Below are 20,520 nucleotides of genomic sequence, written 5' to 3'. Positions count from 1 at the left end.
GGTATATATTGTTTTTATATATACTATTCCCAAATAAAAAATTGCAAACGCTATGGAAGGGCCGTTCAATTACATTAACCCAATTGAATGTATTCTACATGTTTTATGGACACATTGAGGTTAAGAACAATCCAACTGATAAAGAATTTAAGCTGTGCTTTATAAAACATTTAGGTTAAGATCCCGAAACAAAAGTATTATGATTAGGAATAACAGAATAACTCGTTAACAAGATTTGGAAGTGTTAATAGGAGCTTTTGACTAGAAAAATTATTAAGAAACGTATGATCAAGATGACAGTCAAGGACTGCAATGGACTGTGGATGAGAACGTACAAAACCAAAGTCAAAAAATGGTTCACTGAGCAGCAGAAGCTAGATAATTAATTTAAATATATGTAATTATCTGGCTTTAGGATGGTGAGAGCCGAAATGAGGCTTGAGATGCGACGACTTGAGTGAGATATCGAAAAAATGTTTTACTGAGTGGCAGAAGCTAGAGAATCATTTAGATATGTGTAATTATCTATCTTTAGGATGCAAGAGTGAGGTTTGAGATATAAGGACTTGAATTATCAAGTTGTCAATTTGATTGAAGCCCCGAGTCCAAAAATTAGAATTAAATGATGTATTAGCATAAAAGGTTTCATTTGGCTATACACCAGTGGGCAATGTTCCATTTCTCAATGTTCAATTTCTATAAGGGCTTTTCCTAGAACCAGGTAGTGATCAAACAAGGTTTCATTTGGCTATACACCAGTGGGCAATGTTCAATTTCTTTATGGGCTTTTCCTAGAACCAGGTAGTGATCAAACACAAGGTTGCACCCCAATGGATTAAATTAAATAATAGCATAACACATCACAAATTGAAATAAGTGGATTAAAGCCCACAAATTGAAATAAGTGGATTAAAGCCCACCTCCGTGTGTTTCCAATAAAAGCCCAAATGGTTAGCTCAATTGGTTTAAACCAACCAATTTCAAAGCAGATATTGCTAAGAGATTATAGGTTCAAGTCTGCTAGAGTCCCGTGGATTAAAGCCCACCTCCGTGTGTTTCCAATAAAAGCCCAAATGGTTAGCTCAATTGGTTTAAACCAACCAATTTCAAAGCAGATATTGCTAAGAGATTATAGGTTCAAGTCTGCTAGAGTCCCTTTGGGTTAACAATATATGTTGTACTCCAGTGGAATTTACCCAGGGCACCATTTCCAGAATGTCAAGAAGCAATTAGAGGATTTCGTCAAGAACAATCTTTTCCATGTCATTGAATAAACCAAAAAAACAAATATCATTAAATAAACCAAAAAAAATCAATTGTAACCCATAATGGTATATCTTTCACATAAATTCTATTATATATTAGACTTTGTGAATGTTTGCATTTCTAATTTCAAATTAGTCTGATATATCTATATTTTGTATTCAAACAGATTGTTTGACTCTTTAAATGCAACGGCATATAAAAATTTTGAATATATTTGCACATAAAAGGAACTTGTATAGGAACCATCAAGAGTTGATTGCATGTGCCATGAATTGAGCTGGCTCCAAAATTGAAGTCATTTAGTATCAAAGACTACAAGATGAGGACGCAACAACAGTTGCGCATCTTTAGGGACGAAAGTCAAGTGACAATGCAAAGCTGACGCGACAATAGGGTATGATTAGTGATTTTTTCAAAGAGATAACTAGCCCACCACAATGTCTTGTGATGTACATATGCTAGCTGCTGTAACACAAAAATACCTTCCCCACTAGAACCAAAAAATCAAAATGTCTCAGGAGAAGAGCATTGCATTACAAAGATATATAATCTAAGTTTCTGATGTGAGAAGGTAAGATATAAGCCAGAGGACACTTGGTTAGGTAAGTCCCGAGGAGATGTTGGAAAAAGATACAGAGTAGCAAGTACCTACTGACTACCACCAGCTACCATCTAGTACCATCGAGCACCACTGATGACCACTGTGTTACCGGTCGATGCACCAATGAAATATCACCAAACTGTTTGCAAAATATAGTTAGAAAAGATAGGCATGCAAATTGGAAGAGATGTTGATCATGGCAACCAACTGGCAATGGTTGTAACTGATAATTACTTCAATTGTTCGCAGTAGCAACGTGTTTGAGTACAGACTGTAAGTCAAGTGGTCAACATGAGTAATAAAGAAAATGATTTATCTGCAATATTATGTTTTTATTATGTTGTTGATTGTATTCTGTGACGGTAGTAGTGATTTTAAACCATTATGCTTATATCATGTGAAGACAACACAGTTCAATATCAATATTTGCAGCTTCAGGCCAAGAACTGGACAGTTTCATTGAAAATGCACTAGCTATAGCTGATTTCATTGATCGGGCATATAATACAGTCATCCTCAATGTGAGAATCAGGGGTCAAACCTGGTCATATATCATCATATGCAGGATGACACCAAGCTTTCCAGTCAACAGAAAGAATGCCTCTATAATTTTGTATGATGATATAAATATGGGCATGACAATAAACATAACAGAGGAGCTTAATGACCACTTAGAAGTGATAAAGTGATCTTGCCACAATTATCAGTATCTAGTCGATTGAACTGCTTGACAATTGCAACAATATCCTTCTCTTCCACTTTTCCCATCTCTTTCAGCTTGTATATCACAAACTCTGATTTACTGCAAGCAAAATCATACATAATCAATGTCATGAACTAAAACTACTCTCAAGCCAAGAAGTAGCAATCAAGAAAGAGATCCAAGGAGCATCTATGAAATAAAACAACTTGACAAGAAGATGCCTATTTGGTTAGCATCCAAACGACAAATGTAAGCGCTAAGGACGCTATCATAAACCAGATTTAAAATATGTTGTGCTAATAAAAAAAATCAGGTCTGTTGAAAAAGTTAGAACTATGGCAAGCTAATCATCATAAGAAAAATAAGTACAAGGAAATGGGCTGTGCAATAATTATTTGAAATTCCATGTTAAAAGTCTTGCCAGTAAACTAAAATCCTTGTTTGCAAAATGACAAGGTCCTGTAATCTTGAGTGGTTAAACATGTGTTATGTAACGTCTTATCGGAATCATGTATTTCAACGAGTGCTCTTTCAGAGTTCACTTTCTTGAGACACATTGTCGGCTCTCCAAATAATGACAAACAATTTTCTTTTAAGTGTTATTTTCTAACACTTGCATAACACAATAATGTCTTTCCACGAGTGCTCTTTAACTTGTTGGGTCACACTTTCTCAGTTCCCCAAAACAATCTCTTTTTAATTGTTATTTTCCAACAATTTTTATCTTATCCAGATTATCTAGAAACATTATTTCAGCATCTATTGTGGATGATTCAAGCATAAGCATCAGATGCTGGTAATTCAAAAGTGAGTACTTATATATTCTAATTGATCAAGCCATCAAATCTGCTAAAATGTAAAAGCAGCACATGCATCACAGAATAAATTATTTTTCAGCTTTGGGGTATTAAACTAATTTTCATTATGTATTTCTCCACAAAGCTATTATAGAGTTTTTCTATTTATAAAAATGAAATGTTCAATGCCCAGTCAAACCCTTCAAAAGCTCTGATACGGAAAGTGATTCCTTGTATGGCTACAGTCCTCGAAGGGTGATTTCTTTCTACACCATTTTCAAAGCTTTCCTGCAGACAATCAATTGCTTCTTTGAGCTTCCATCCCTCATGTCATAATATGATAATTCTCTGACATGAGACTTCAATTATGCAGCAGTGTTCAAAGCAAGGCTGCCTTGTGGAGTTTCTCATCCTATAACAAATGGAGAAAATTGATGTTATGCATGCCCATCTCTGATGGTGCTAAGACTCAACAGCTAGTAAGACCAGTTCAAAATATCTGCAATCATGCAGAAATCTGGGATATTCCCAAATTGATAGTGGAGACAATACTAATTCAAACGAAGGTAGCTGCGATAGATTGCTGCATCCATGGAGACCATTTGTTCAGACCTATCAGCATACAGAACTGGCCTTTTAGACTGTTATTTTAGTAACTGTTTTGAATCTCTGGCCTGTGGCTGGAAAAATGGAATCCACCACCTGGAGCTATTGCATTTTTTTCATGGTGGATCAGGTTCCCATCAGGTAACAAAAATCAAGTGTTTGGTGAGAAGGCAGGATTTCAAGCAACTAGAGTTCATGCAACTTTACATAGAGCTTTGAAAAGGCAACTTTGTATACAATACGCAGCTTACATCCCAACTGTGAAGGAGACAATCATTTTATATGTTTCAAGGGATTTTGTGTGTTGTCGCTCCTAGAGACAACCCCCGGGTTGAGGAGAAGGGTCAGTACCTAGGACATCTTAGTGTCTCTTGAAGATAGATCAGTGTTGCTCAAGAGATAAATGTAAAATGAGTTAAGTCTGGTTCAATTACCCTACTCAGAGGCAGATTCAATATACATATAAACAGTATATCATTCCCAAGAGTAAATATTCAGATCTGGTGGCCTACACACGGAGAATGCAGCTTGATTGGTCATTGCAGTAAAGGTGGAAAGAAGAAATATAAGAAACCCAGTGCAGAGGGCTGGACAGACACAGAATCCTATGCACTAAATCCTAGTAGAATCATGAAAAGATAAAGGAAATGAAGTGCAGAAATTATGGAGCGTGTTTTAAGGCTTTCAACTCAATATCTCACAGGTACTATCTACTATATCATGACATAGGTAAATCTGCAATCTCACAAGTACCATCTGCTATCACATAACATAGGTAAATCTGCAATCTCACAGGTATTGTATGCTATAACATAACATAAGTAAATATGTGACTTAAGAGTGAATCCAGCCGCTACAATTACAGAATTTCTAAAAAAGAAAAATAAACATGAAATAACACACGAAGGTAGAACACATACTACATATCCAAATGCTTGGAATCACCAAGAACTTCTTCATTAATCTACAAGAATGAAATACATGTCACAGGACCAAACTTGCGAAATTTGCAAAACAATTACAGTCTCCAAAACAGGAAAATCGAACCCCCGAAACAAGAAAATCCAAAACCCGTACTAATGAGTCTTTCATCCCTTTTAATAGGGAGAACCAAAATAAGAATAGCTTACAAAAATATCTTCGAATGCTACAGTTGTCTGAACTATACAGCAATCTGAGAGTGCGACTAGACTAATTTTCTAATGATTACATAACAGACTTGATCCTTTTCTTGAAAATGAAATATTAACAAAATGGCAGAAATGACACGAGTATGCCATGATTGCCAAAACAAAATATCTCCATTTTTTATTCCTCTGATCTCCTAAGGTGGACTCAGGCTCCATTATCTGGGTTCGTGGCGTGTTGATAATCTGGCCACACCTCTGCCATTGTATTCCTCTCCTTGGTTGCCTGCCAATTCACCTCTCGTTTTCTCCCTCTAACTGCTTAAATTGCCCCTTTTTTGGGAGATGGCCCTTCTTATATGGCGTTACCTTTCACCCATCGGGATTTAAAACCATGGTGGGCGGCCATGATTTGGTGTGGTGGCGTTAGAGGTGCTCTGCACTGGCTGATGACTAAACGGGGTCGAGCATAGGATGGGTGACAGAGGAACACCGCTGAAACAAATTAAAATTTGAACACTAACGGCAAGCAAGTGATGACTATATGTATGGTGGCATGAAGCATGGATGGGGAGCCATGTGGAGCCATGGGATTGGGCAGGAAGTGGAGGAGGGAAGGCCCTTAACCCTGCAAAAAATCACGCTCGCTTACTAAAGTCGTCGTTGTGTTGGCATGTTGGTGGCGTGTGTGGTACCCCTACTCCAGCGAGGTGAATGGACAATGTTGGTAGTGAGACCTGACCCCCACGGGATCAATCCTGGCCATTGATCGGCTATTTCCGCTTGTTGATTTTGACTTTCCGGTGGCTGGTGTTTGGCTTATCTGTCGCACTAGTTTACCCCCCGAAGTGTCTTCCGGGACCTTGCGACCTTAGAGATGATGGTGATCCACCCGCTAATTGCTCGTCAGTGACCTGTTTTCACTTAATGTCGGGGAGGACCCCTTTTGCTTAGCCTTTATCTTTTTTCCACCATAGGACCGGTCTCTGCAATCACAGCCTAAGCTATTGGGCACTTAGCCCTTTTGAGCCCTACGTGTGCCCTTATTGCTGTCGCGCTCCTGGTCTCCACTGCTCCACTAGAACCCGTGCCTGGCACTAAGGCCGGAGCCCCCTTTAACCCGACACATTCTGTTTGCGTCATATTGCTAATCTTCCCAACTCGACCTGCAAGGATGAGTTGACCGGTAGGGTCTGCCCAGTCCTCTGTTTACTGGTTGTCGCTCTGTCCATTGCAACCATGTCCCAACACTCTACAACCCAGCACTGCCGCCAATTGAATTCTCCAAGTTGATCCCTCTGGGATGACATCACCATGATGTCACTTATGCCACGTGTTGACCTTTTAGTGGTGACACTTGTCATTCAGAAAAGGGCCACTTGGGTGCCCAAAAATGCCATATTTTCATGCCACGTGTCCACCTCCTATTGGTTGGTGTTAACGTCACAATCCTTTGTTGTCTGGGCCAATCATGAGTCGCCACTTGTCTTCTGTTGGAGGAGAGAAAAGATCCTCCGAGACCTGCTTTAACACCTTTTCCTTTGTTAATTCGCTTTTGGCCTAACCAGCCTTTTTCTTTGTTTTTCCACCAAAATCCTTTGGGTTGGGTCCCCTTTGTTGTGCTGCCTCTTTATTTTTCTTTCGGGCTTTTCCTTCCAGGCTCGCCCTACGCGGGGTTAGTTGTCGAAGTGGTCCTCCCGCTCAGCTCTCCCATTGGCTGGCTTACAACTACCGTGTCTCGGCGCCAATTGCCCAACGCTTTGCTTTGGGTGCTAACTTTAATCCGTCGAGGTATACTTCTGGGCTATCACAGTCGAGTGGGCTCCACCCACTCTATTCCATCCCGATGCTACAACTCATGCATCGTTATTAAAATCTTCGAGTTGAACCCTCTAGGGTATGACCGTCGAGATGACGTCATCCCAGTCCTTCTCTCTCGGTCGCGCAGACTTGTGCTTTTAAATGCTTTCGCGAGGGTATGGCCTCCAAATGGGTTCCACTTGTGGCCAATAGAATTTCTTTCTGTTGTTAACGTGTTAGCCACATTTACCTGAAGCTTCGCGTAGATGTTCAGCCAGCCTTGCAGTTGAGTTTGGCACTAAAGCCAATTTTGGCTATTCGCTAAAGGCTCCTCCAAGCGCTTTTCAGCTCTATAATTATTTTTAATCCCCTTTCGTTTTTGTTTGCAATCCCTCCCTGCATACATGGACAAATCTCCTTTGTTATACGAAAGAATAAAAGGGAGGATGAGGTGTTGATTTGTGGTAGCATTGGATGTGCTCTAGCCATGAAAATTGGTGGAGAGGCTAAGGCACATAAGATCTCCAAGACCCAGAAATCGTTTGGGGAAATTCCACCCGGTTGGAGAGATATTAAAATAATTAATATTTTTAATGGGGCTCCTAAGTCTAAACTTAGGAAATTAAAATATTAATGAGTATTAATATAAAATTGGATGAGAATGTTCTAAATGACATGGATCAAGCCAATCCAATCTTAGTCGTTGATTAGGGACTTAATCTCGGCCATTGAAGACTCAACAGGAAAAGTAAAAGAGGAGGCTTGAGGGTCAGTTGGAGATGCACCAAATTGATCAGTCAGTTCGATTTTCTGGAGTGAGGTTTGCTGAGAGAATTGAGCTAGTGATCTGTTGCTGCGAGGGGTAGTTCGGCACAAGGCCGAGAATACATAGCAGAGAGGCAGAGATAGTGCCAAAGAGAGCGCAGAGCCTGGGGAGGCTGACTCAGAGGCAGCTGGGACTTACGTAGAGGCTGAGGAGGCCAGCATGGGTGATGCAGAGGACTAGAGGGCTGACGTAGAGAGCCAAGGGGTTGACACAGAGGCATCAGTAGCTGGCAGAGGCTAGCAAAACTGACGCAGGGCCAAGAGGCAACGTTAGAGATTTTAGTGGGGCGGACTGGCGTTGGGAAGGGTGACGCAATCCCTAGTTGAGTGACGCAGAGCAGTGGAGAAGCTTGGAGAAGCTTTCGCTGTCCAGCTAAGGAGTTGTCGTAGTTGTTGTGGGATTGTTCATCCGGTGACTGATCAGCCAAAATATTTGTTTCTGAGGAGGAGAGGTACTACTGCCAGGGGCATTCTCTGTTGGGTGAGCCATTTCTTGCACCCTAGTTGTATTCAGAAACTGCATAATAATAAAACCCAAATATCTGTTGCACTGGTTTTCCCGCATTGGATTTTTCCGGGGACGATTGTCCAAAAATAACGATGTCCCTTGTGTGTTTGTCTCGGATATTTCAGTTGTTGATCTGTATATGAGTTAACGCTGCATTTGTGTTTATTTCAGTATTTATATTTATAAATAACTTGTTAATGGAAAGAACAAGTAGGAGATAATAAACCAGATAATGCAATAGGGATTTCTGATGTGTCAAACTTAGAAATTTCAACATGGTATCAAAGCATTGCAGATCACAGGAGAACTGAAAGTACCAGCAATAATCTGGAGAATTGGCAACAGTAACAATTATCTCGAGAGACAGTGTTGTTCCAGAGCAAAAGCAGCAGAGAAGAAGTGACGCAGAGGTCCTGCGTCATCATTTCGAGCCAGGAGAAGGGTCAGCGCAAAGGCAGCGAGGGGCAGATCAGACCTACGCAGTGCCTAGTCATCTTTCTCAGCCAAGAAGGATCGATGTTGTGGCCAAGAGGAGCAGATTCTACCGTTGTTGGGATCGCGCAGAGCCTGAAAGGGTCAATTTCTTCAATTGTCGGAGCTGTGGGCAAATTGTGATTGAGAAGTTGGTGGGTTGTTCTTTCTGTCGGTGCAAAACAGTACCTAAGGGGACAAAACCAAGGTAGAGGGAGTCGCTACCTTGACAGATTTCTAGCCAGGAAATCCAAATCCAAGTTGCAGTTGCAAGGAGGATTGGAGAGGAGCGGTTCGACATTTGGCGAGAGGATTTCCAGTAGGGAAATCAGGACTTAGAGGGAGATTTCCAAGAGGAAAGTCGAAAGTCAAAGGGAGTCCAGAAGAGGAGCGGAAATGGCAGTGAACGGGCTGAGGGATCAGGACAGTTTGGACGGGGCTTCCAACTTTGTCATCTGGAAGGCCAGGATCTTGGCAGTGCTAGATCAACATCACATCAAGGATTTTGCCTTGAGAACCATGGCTATCCCGGTCGACCCAACTGAGAATGAGAAGTATGAAGATGCAAAGGCGAGGACGAAGTGCATGATCCTTTACGGGGTCAAAGATCATGTCATACCATATATTGTTGAAAAGAACATAGCAAAGCAGATGTGGGATACTTTGAAGACATTGTATCAAGGCTCTTCCGTGCAGCAGAAGATGCTATTGGAAAATCAATTGCGGTCGTATCAGATGCAGAAGGGAGAGCAGATAGATTCGTTCCTCCTCAGATTGCAAGAGATTCGTGACCAACTTACTTCCGTAAGGTCTACACCGGATCCGGAATTCATGGAGAAGACAGCCCGGAATGCAATCTCCGAGTGGGAGACATTTGTCCAAAGTATTTTAGGAGGGGCTACTCTTCCAGGTTGGGAGGAGATATGGGCAGCTCTTCGCCAAGAAGAGATCAGACGGTTAACCAAGGCGGGGAGTAGTGGCAAGGCAGGTCGAATCAAGAAAGAGGAGGAGGAGGATGCGGCTCTAGCATCTGCGGGACAGCAAGGGAAGAGGAAGAATAAGGATATCTCCAAGGTGAAGTGCTTCCATTGTGGGGAGCTGGGACATTATGCATCCCAGTGTCCCAAGAAGAAAAACAAGGGAGAGGCTTCTAACTCCAAGGAAGCTCCAGCTAATGCGAAGAAAGAATTCAAGACTGATGACGACTGTGCCATGAGTGCTCATGCACCTCTAGAGAAGAGGTGGGGAGACATCAAGTTGTAGTCATGAGGACTACATACTAGGGGCAGGATCCTTGAGGTGCCCAAACTCTTGGATCATATCTGGCTACGGGAGCCCTTAACGACAGTAGCAGGATGACAGAGGTCGGGTGGAACAAAGTGTAGTGGAGCAGCAGGGCAATGCTTAGGTGCAGAAATCTGAGGCAGCGCAGTGGCAGCAAAGGCAGCTTCAGTTTCATGAGGCTTCCAAACTAACCGGGATGTCAGTGTTTGGGTAGATCAGTTACTTACTTCTCGGTAATTGAGTTGCAGTGCAATAGTTAGCAGTGGCAGTGCTAGGGGCAGCATGGGCAGCATATTGAGAGGGAGCTGCAGTACAGATGTAGCAGTGGCAGTGGCAGTGTCATGGGCAGCAGTACAGGAAGCAGCAGTGCAGATGATGTGAGGCAACAGGCCAAGCATCAACACAGGTACCGGTGCGAAGGATCAGTGTGATGTTTCCATGGTGAAACATTAATAAAGCACATTCCTCACTAAGAGGGAGTGTTGATTTGTGGTAGCATCAGATGTGCTCTAGCCATGAAAATTGGTGGAGAGGCTAAGGCACATAAGATCTCCAAGACCCAGAAATCATTTGGGGAAATTCCACCCGGTTGGAGAGATATTAAAATAATTAACATTTTTAATGGGGTTCCTAAGTCTAAACTTAGGAAAACTAAAATATTAATGAGTATTAATATAAAACTAGGTGAGAATGTTCTAAATGACATGGATCAAGCCAAATCTAATCTTAGTCGTTGATTAGGGACATAATCTCGGTCGTTGAAGACTCAACAGAAAAAGTATAAGAGGAGGCTTGAGAGTCAATTAGAGATACACCAAATTGATCAGTCAGTTTGATTTTCTGAAGCGGGGTTTGCTAAGAGAATCGAGCTAGTGATCTGTTGCAGCAAGGGGCAGTTTGGCACGAGGCTGAGAATACATAGCAGAGGCAGAGATAGTGCCAGAGAGACGGCGCAGAACCTGGGGAGGCTGACACAGAGGCAGCTGGGACTTACGTAGAGGTCGAGGAGGCCAGCGTGGGTGACGTAGAGGACCAGAGGGCTGACGCAGAGGCATCAGTAGCTGTGCAAAGGCTAGCAGAGCTGACGCGAGGCCAAGAGGCAGCGCTAGATATTTTCATGGGGCAGACTGGCGCTGGGAAGGGTGACACATTCCCTAGCCGAGTGACGCAAAGAAATGGAGAAGCTTGGAGCAGCGTTCGCTGTCCAGCTAAGGAGTTGTCGTAGTTGTTGTGGGATTGTTCATCCGATGACTGATCAGCCGGAATATCTGCCTCTGAGGAGGAGAGGTACTATTGCCGAGGGCATTCTCTATTCGATGAGCCATTTCTGGCACCCCAGTTGTATTTAGAAACTGCATAATAATAAAACCCTCATATCTATTGCACCGATTTTCCTGCATTGGGTTTTTCCAGGGAAAATTGTCCAAAAATAACGATGTCCCTTGTGTGTTTGTCTCAGTTATTTCAATTGTTGATCTGTATATGAGTTAAGGCTGCATTTGTGTTTATTTCAGTATTTATATTTATAAATAGCTTTTTAATGTTAAGAACAAGTAGGAGATAATAAACCAGATAATGCAGTAGGGATTTCTAATGTGTCAAACTTAGAAATTTCAACATAAGGAGGGTACAACATGGGCTCCAACTGGGGATGGTGCCTTGCTGGCAAGGTGCTAAGAACCTATAGACTAGTAGCCTTCACCATTGGGCATGGAGTCAAAAATATATTGAATCTGTAAATCTAGAAAATCTCCTTGGAACTTTATTTGTTGGGAGTCCTCTCCTCATAAAAAACGAAATGCAGAGCTATAACTTCTAACAACTGGAAATTTAAATGCCCACCTAGTGAGCTTATTTATGTACAGTTTCTACTTATGTACCACGCTCAATTCACTCGAGTGAAATCATCCTTCCAACAATACCAGCCCAACATCTAGATGTTGGACCTTATGTCACTGTGCTGTTGGAATTCAAAAATCAAAACAGGTATGCACCATGTGGAATTTTCAAGTAAAACATTTAATACATACCCCATAATTGATACCTATTGTTGACCAAAGAAAGATGCCATATAGTCAACTACTAGATCATAGAACTGATGAGAAAAATTTACAACTGTCTCCCTTTCTTGAACAGTTTCCAGACAAGAATCTTTCTGCAAAAGGCAACCACAGACACTGCTTGGCTCTTCAACTTTGGGCTTTTCTTGAAGGGGTTGTTGCCAGTCATTTTCTTGCCATTTGCCCATAAGCAAATCTTTTTGAGAATATACAACCTCGTCCTCCCTAGAAGAAGAAACTATCTTTATTTGTTGGGAATCATTTTCTTCTTGTGGTTGTCTTTAGCATATGCTCATACCTTGTTCTCCATCTGAAGGATGTAATTCATAAATTGGAGCCTCTTTGTTAGCCCCATTGTTAACTTCCTCTTTTTGTGCAGCGTCCCGTGACTGAAATTGTTGTGGTTCTATAGCACCCAACTTACCATATGAGTCATACAAATCATATAAAGGAGAACCATCAAATCCAATAAAATACGATATCTGAGGGTTTGTTGGCAGCTTAACAATGTCTCCTTCCTTTTTTTGATTGTTGGGCAACACTTCTTGATGCAGGGTTATGTTTTTTTGGAGTTAGGCTCCATAAGTATCTTCAACAGCATCATCTGTCTTCAAAAGATTTTCAATATTAAAATGTTCACAACAATCTTCAAACAAAGAATCTGGTGGCTATAATTTTTTGCAAAAATCATTATATGTCATGTGAAAGCTATTCAAAGAAGATATGCTGCCATGAGGTATGGTTTGGTACCGAAGCCTATCTTCTTTATCCAAAGAATACATAAACAACTTCATTTTCACATCATCATGAACAATACCTTGTTGCTGGGTTGGGCATTCATATGTGCTTTCACTGAATCTAGACAAATAGGTATACCATTCTTGAAATGGAGGAACATGATGAGGATAACCAACAACAAAAGAAAAATCTAGTGGGGCGAATTTGTTGGCCAAGAATGCAAGAAGAGCCATTTTGAAACCCCTTTGTTGGCCAAGAATACAAGAAGAGCCATTTTGAAACCCCTTTAGGTGAGAGATCTCATCCACACTTCCTTTGCTCACCAGACAAAAGAATGCACAAATTTCTACCCAAGGAAATATATATTCTAATTCGTTCCCCGACAACAGCGCTCCTAGAGACAACCCTCGAGTTGAGGAGAAGGGTCAATACCTAGGACATCTTAGTGTCCCTTGAAGATAGATCAGTGTTGCTCAAGAGATAAGTGTAAAATAAGTTAGTTCTGGTTCAATTACCCTACTCAGAGGTAGATTCAATATACATATAAACAGTATATCATTCCCAAAAGTAGATGTACAAATTTGGTGGCCTACACACGGAGATTGGTCATTGCAGTAAAGGTGGAAAAAAGAAATATAAGGAAGAAACCCAATGCAAAAAGTTGGACAAACACAAAATCCTATGCACTAAATCCCAGTAGAATCATGAAAAGATAAAGGAAATGAAGGGAAGAAATTATGGAGCGTGTTTTAAATTTTAAGGCTTCAACTCAATATCTCACAAGTACTATCTGCAAGTGTTAATAATATTGCCGAAATATTCGTAAATATCGCGATATTTTCGGCGAGCTGAAATATCGCCGAGAAAATATCGCGATATTTTCGGCTCCCGAAAATATCGCGATATTTCGGCAAAATATCGCGCAACGACCCAATTTATCGCCGGGAGACAGTAAGAAATCGCCGCGCGGGTTATAAAATTCGGATTTTGGGTTTTTATGAATCATTTTCATTTCTAATTGCTGGAAAAGGAAGGAGAGAGCTATGTGCTTGCTGCCAAGGAGGGTTTGAGCGTTCCATAGCTATTATCGCCACCAACAACGAAGATTTCATTGATCTAAGTTTCAAGAACAGTGAGACAATTTCATTTTTTCCATTTGAAAAGATTTTCATGCCCATGATCAAATGCAAGGGTTTAAATTTTTAAGTTTTCAAGTTTTCTCCATATTTGGAGAGCAAACTCCATTTTTTTTGAGTTCATAGCTGTAGAGGCTATTTATTAATTTTATTATATATTAGGGGTTCATCTCTATAAAATTTCTTCACCTTAGAAATTAGTTTCTTATTGTGCAATGTGAAGTTGTGAACAGTGAGGTAGGTTTACCGTTTGCCTATTTCTAAAAGTAAATTCTATGTATGAATTTATGAAATTTCAAATGAATTTATGAATTTTCAATTTTCAATTCACATTGCAAATTTGCAAATAATGTAGCAAAAAAACTGTTTTGTAAAATGATGTGGTTATTAGTATTACTTATTAAGTTACTAATTCCAATTTTTTTTTGGTGCCCTAGGTTTGAGTTAGCCCACTACAAAATACAAATATGCCAAAAGCCTTGGACCCATTTTGGGAGTATGGGAACCCTGATGGTGGGACAAATCGTGCATATCTTACATGCAAATTGTGTGGGACCAGGATGACAGGTGGGATTACACGACTGAAATACCATCTTGCTAGACTCAGTGGACATGATGTTGGGGTTTGTACAGTTTCTAGTCCGGAGCTTATACAAAAAGCTCTTGAGGCAATTGATGAAAAGGACAAAAAGAAGGAAGAGGCAGAAAGAAACAAAGCTGAACGTGCAGGTAGATCTTTCGGGTTATCTTCTCCTGATTTTGATGTTGAGGGTAGTGGCCCTAGTGGGAGGGGCTCCACAGCTGGCACACCATCACATGCTACTGCTAGTGCGACTGCGAGGTCATCATTTTTTGTTCCACGAACAGGACCTGGAGCACAACCTGGCATAAAATTGCTTGTTAAAAAGGAGAAGCAAGAAGTAGATAGAGTCATGGGGAGGTGTATTTTTTGGAGTGACTTACCTCTCAGCATCACCAAAACCAATCCATTTTGGCAGCCAATGTGTGATGTTATTGCTGTTGTGGGCCCAGGGTACAAAAGTGCCACATATGAGGAGTTGTGGGGGCCAATCCTTCAAGCAGAAAAGCAAGACATCAACTCTAGATTGGCGGAGTTGAAAAAGACATGGGAAGTTACTCTATGCACAGTGATGTATGATGGTTGGACAGATAGGAAGGATAGGACCCTTCTAAATTTCTTGGTACATTGTCCTAAAGATACCATGTTTATTAAATCGTTGGATGCATCAAAACATATCAAAGATGCAGTAACAATATGTGAGTTGTTAGATGGGTTCATTCGAGAGATTGGTGTGCAGAATGCAATGTTGTGAAAAGCGCGAGCGGGATTAAATCGGCGCCGGGAATAAAGCGGAAAAAATCGGAAAAAGCGAGAAAAGCGGAAAAAAGCGGGAAAAAAGCGTTTGGTACAAAAATATTCATTTTTTTTCATTTTTTTTCAATTTTTTTAATATCTAAACCATCTACAACATAAAATAAATACATTGACACATAAATATGATAAAAAAACTAATATATAAGATGTTTAATATCATTTCTAGCGCTAAAATCACACATAACATTGAATCATGTCCTGAATAGTAAGTCCTGACTCCTGAGTCCCAACTCAGCCTCAAAATATCAACAAAAAATATGATAATGTATCTCATCATGTCATAATGTCATATACAATAAAATGAGGTCTAATCCTATTGATTTCCTCTGCCCCTCTTGCGAGAAAATGCCACAGGTTTCCCTTTCCCTCTAGATGTAGATGCTGGTGCCTGTGCTGGTGGAGATGACAGTGGAGTCTGATGTGCTCTAGAAGCTGAAGAACTAGAAGGAGGAGCTATAGGAGGTAGACCACGTCCTCTACTGGTGGCAGGGGTAGCCCAAGCAGGTGGTGTCACCTGGAAACATTACAATCTCCCAATCCTGAAATCCTGAAAAACTGATAAGTCTGCTGGATTTTAAATGAAATCTAAAATTCTACTTTCTCCATATGAAATCCAATGAGGCTGGAACCACTCTCAAACATCCTGAGTCATTTCATGGTAATGTTAAAAATTTAAGTAAAAGGATGAAAATGAAGATTAAGGAGAATGTCACTTTTACTTTAAGAATTTAACATTACCATGAATAGCATATCCATACTAGGGCCTAGAATTGATCATTAAGCTGCCCCACTCAAAAATTATTTGTTTCTTTCCAAAAAAATTGCATGAAAAAACCCAAATGACCAAATGAAAAACCAAAATTTTTTTTATAAAATCGTGTTGTCCCGGCAACCCAGCGCTTTTTTCGGAAAAAAGCGCGCTTTTTTCGAAAAAAATCGGCAAAAAAATTTTTAGCCGCTTTTTTCCCATAAAACGCGCGATTAAATCGGCTTAGGGAAAAAAGCGCGATTTAATCGCGCTTTTAACAACACTGGCAGAATGTGGTGCAAGTCATAACAGACAATGCAGCTAATTATGTGTCTGCCAGCAAAATGCTTATGGAGAGGCATCCCACATTGTTCTGGACTCCGTGTGCAGCGCATTGTCTCGATTTGTTGCTTGAGGATATGGGGAAACTCTCCTTCATCAAGGAGGCAGTTGATATGGCTAGGAGCATCCCCAAGTTTATTTATAACCACGCTTTTGTTCTTAGCCTCATGAGGAGGTTCACTAGAAACAAGGAGTTGCGGCATCCTACCATCACACGTTTTGCCACAACCTTTATTACTCTTCAGTCTTTGCTTCGATGTCAGTTCGAGTTGAAGCAAATGTTTGTGTCTGATGATTGGCGTAATTGCAGATGCAACAGGAGACATGACGGGAAAGCCATTGCAAAAATGGTGTACTCTGAGACATCTTGGCATGGAGTAGAAGAAGCATGTGCAGTTAGTGAACCTATAGTAAAGGTTCTTAGATTGGTGGATGGAGAGAAGCCTGCAATGGCTTATTTGTATGAGGGCATGGATAGGTCCAAGGAGGCCATTCGTTCCTATTATGTAGACAAGGATTCTGTTGGCCTTGATAGGCAGATGATGTTATGGGATGTGATTGATAGTCGGTGGATAGGGATGCTTCATCGACCCATTCATGCAGCAGCACTCTTCCTCAACCCCGCATTTTCATACAAATGCAACTTTGATTTTGATGGCGAGGTGATGGAAGGGCTCCATTCCTGTATTCAGAGGATGGTACCTGATCCTAAGCTTCGTAGCAAAATTAATCGCGAGATACAGTCTTATCGGGATTGTGTTGGCCTATTTGGCTTTGATGATGCTATTAGGGAAAGGACCCTCTTCATGCCACGTAAGTGACAAGTCATCACTCATTAGAAATTAGAATTTTCAATTTAGAATTTCCTTACTTATAATTCTATTTTTTTTAAGTTCAATTATGTAACTTTTATTTGAAAGTTTAATTATGTTTTAAGTTTTTGAAATATTTATTTCATTATTTTGTTGTAGATATTTGGTGGCGAAGCTATGGTGCAAGGGCACCAAATTTGCAGAAATTGGCCATACGAATCTTGAGTCAAACATGTAGCTCTTTAGGGTGTGAGCGCAATTGGAGTGTATTTGAGAAAATATACGTCAAAAAGCGCAACAGGTATAACTTTGAGCTCAAGCCTTCATTTGAGCAATTACACTTATTGTAATTTTTAATTTTTAATTTATGACCTTCAAGTGTCAAGAGTCAAGACTCAAGACTCATTACTTTTTTTGACACTCTTACAGATTGGAGTTCGCACGCCTCAACGATTTGGTGTATGTGCACTACAACATCCGACTTCGAGTGAGGCAAATAGAATCACCAATGGATCCAGATGCCATTTCCTTAGACAATATTGATGTATTGTCTCCATGGAGGGTGGAGTCTGAGGAGCCCATCTTGGAGGAGTCACCTTCATGGTTAGAGCCAGTGGCAGATGATCCATGGGAACAGGGGCAGCAAGAGGAGGACTCGGAGTCGAAGGAGCAGCAGCACTTAGAGGAGGAGCAGGGGGAGGAAGAGGAGGACACTGCGGGAGCATCAGTATCAACACCATCTGCTATAGATATAGGAGAGCATAGCCCCATACCTAGCACTCATTATTTGACATTAGGTGCAGAGGCAAGGTCAGGGCCTTCTACTACTAGGGGCAAGCCTGGCAAACAGCCCATCATGTTTTCCCGTAAAAGGGGGAGAGGGCAGTGATTTCAGATAGATAACTGCTAGTTTTATTTGTTATGCTACATATAACTCATGATGATGAGATACTTTTATATATGTGATGTTATTTTGTATTGGTTCTCCACATTTGAGTCCTTGAATGGACAATTATCAGGGATCAGTAGGATTTGGTATCGCCTTTGATGTATCATTTCTATTTGACATCATATATATCAGTGTTTTCTTCATATTTATGTGCCAATGTGTTTATTTCATGTTGTTATTGCTTTATATGTTTAAAAATCTAAAAAAAAAAAAAATGAATATATTATGCATTTTTTATGCTTGCCGATATTTTCGCCGATATCGCTGATAAGATATTTTCTGGACCCTCGCCGATATTTTCCCGATACCGATATTATCAACACTGCTATCTGCTATATCATGACATAGGTAAATCTGCAATCTCACAAGTACCATCTACTATCACATAACATAGGTAAATCTGCAATCTCACAGGTACTATCTACTACAACATAACATAAGTAAATCTGTGACTTAAGAGTGAATCCAGCAGCTACAATTACACAATTTCTGAAGAAGAAAAATACACATGAAATGACACACGAAGGTAGAACACATACTACATATCCCAATGCTTGGAATCACCAGGAACTTTTTCATTAATCTACAAGAATGAAATACATGTCACAAACCCAAACTTGTGAAATTTGCAAAACAATTATAGCCTCTAAAACAGGGAAATCGAACCCCTAGAACAAAAAAAATTGGAACCCCTACTAATGAGTCTTTCCTCCCTCTTTATAGGGAGAACCAAAATAAGAACAGCTTACAAAAATATCTTTGAATGCTACAGTTGTCTGAAATACACAGTTGTCTGAGTGTGTGACTAGCCTAACTGTCATAATGATTACATAACAGACTTGATTTTTTTCTTGAAAATGAATATTAACAAAATTGCAGAAATGACACAAGTACGCCATGATTGCCACAACAAAATATCTCCATTGTTGATTCCTTTGATCTCCTAAGGTGGACTCAAGCTCCATTATCTGGGTTTGTGGTGGGTTGATGATCTGGCCACGCCTCTACCATTGTATTCCTCTCCACATTTACCTGCCAATTCACCTGTTGTTTTCTCACTCTAACTGCTTAAATTGCCCCTTTTTTGGGAGTTGGGCCTTCTTATATAGCGTTACCTTTCACCCATGGGGATTAAAATCCATGGTGGGAGGAAGTGATTTGGTGTGGTGGCGTTCGAGGTGCTCTGCACTAGCTAATGGCTAAACAGGATCGAACACAGGATCGGTGATAGAGGAACACCACTGAAACAAATTAGAATTTGAACACTAATGGCAAGCAAGTGGTGACTATATAGGTGGGGAGTATGATGGCATGATGCATGGATAGGAGACACGTGCAGCCATGGGATTGGACAAGAAGTGGAGGGAAGGCCCTCGACCCTGCAAAAAAACACGCTCGCTTGTTGAAGTCGTCGTTGTGTTGGCGTGTTAGTGGCGAGTGTGGTCCCCCTACTCCGACGGGGTGAATGGACAATGTTGGAAGTGAGGCTTGACCCCCCTGAGATCAATCCTAGTCGTTGATCGGTTATTTCCGCTTGCTGACTTTGACTTTTCGAGGGCTAGCGTTGGCTTATCCGCCGCACTAGTTTACCCCCTAAAGTGCCTTCTGAGACCTCGCAACCTTAGAGTTGATGGTGATCCGCCCGCTAATTGCTTGTCGGTTACCTGTTTTCACTTAATGTCGGGGTGGACCCCTTCTGCTTAGCCTTTACTTGTTTTCCACCATAGGATCGATCTCCGCGATCACGGCCTAAGCTATTAGGCACTTAGCCCTTTTGAGCCCTGCGCGGGCCCTTATTGATGTCACGCTCCTGGTCCCAACTGCTCCACTAGAACTCGTGCTTGGCGCTAAGGTCGGAGCCCCATTTAACCCAGCGCATCCCCTTTTCGCCATGTTGCCAATCTTTTAGGCTCGACCCATAAGGATGAGTTGGCCGGTAGGGTCTGCCCAGCCCTCTGTTTACTCCTGGTCCCAGCTGCTCCACTAGAACTCGTGCTTGGCGCTAAGGTCGAAGCCCCATTTAACCTAGTGCATCCCCTTTTCGCCATATTGCCAATCTTTCAGGGTCAACCCACAAGGATGAGCTAGCCGGTAGGGTCTGCCCAACCCTCTGTTTATTGGTTGTCACTTTGTCCACTGCCACTGTGTCCTGACACTCCACAACCCGGCACTGCCGCCAATTGAATTCTTCGGGATGACATCACCATGATGTCACTCCTGCCACGTGTTGACCTTTGAATGGCAACACTTGTCAAGTTGTCAATCATAAAAGGGCCACTTGGGTGCCCAAAAACACCAATCTTTGTATGCCACGTGTCCACCTCCTATTGGTTGATGTTGACGTCACAGTC

General features: G+C 41.2%; 1 protein-coding gene across 2 annotated transcripts in view; it reads right to left on the bottom strand.

Annotated features, from left to right (window-relative positions):
• Window positions 1–2,166: 2,166 nt before the first annotated feature.
• Window positions 2,167–20,520, bottom strand: part of LOC149169287 (two-pore potassium channel 3-like) — a 97,048-nt gene continuing 78,694 nt past the window's right edge. For both annotated transcript variants that reach the window (XM_089428630.1, XM_089428631.1), the window contains exon 2: window positions 2,167–2,669. In XM_089428630.1, coding sequence (XP_089284756.1) covers window positions 2,528–2,669 — 142 coding nt within the window. In that variant the 3' untranslated portion in view covers window positions 2,167–2,527. The remainder of the gene's footprint in view (window positions 2,670–20,520) is intronic.

The sequence above is a fragment of the Pinus tabuliformis genome, chromosome 4_2, assembly GCF_031772625.1.
Source record: "Pinus tabuliformis cultivar Carrire ecotype Pingquan chromosome 4_2, CPIR1, whole genome shotgun sequence".
NCBI lineage: Eukaryota > Viridiplantae > Streptophyta > Pinopsida > Pinales > Pinaceae > Pinus > Pinus tabuliformis.
This window is presented reverse-complemented; position numbering and strand designations above follow the sequence as displayed.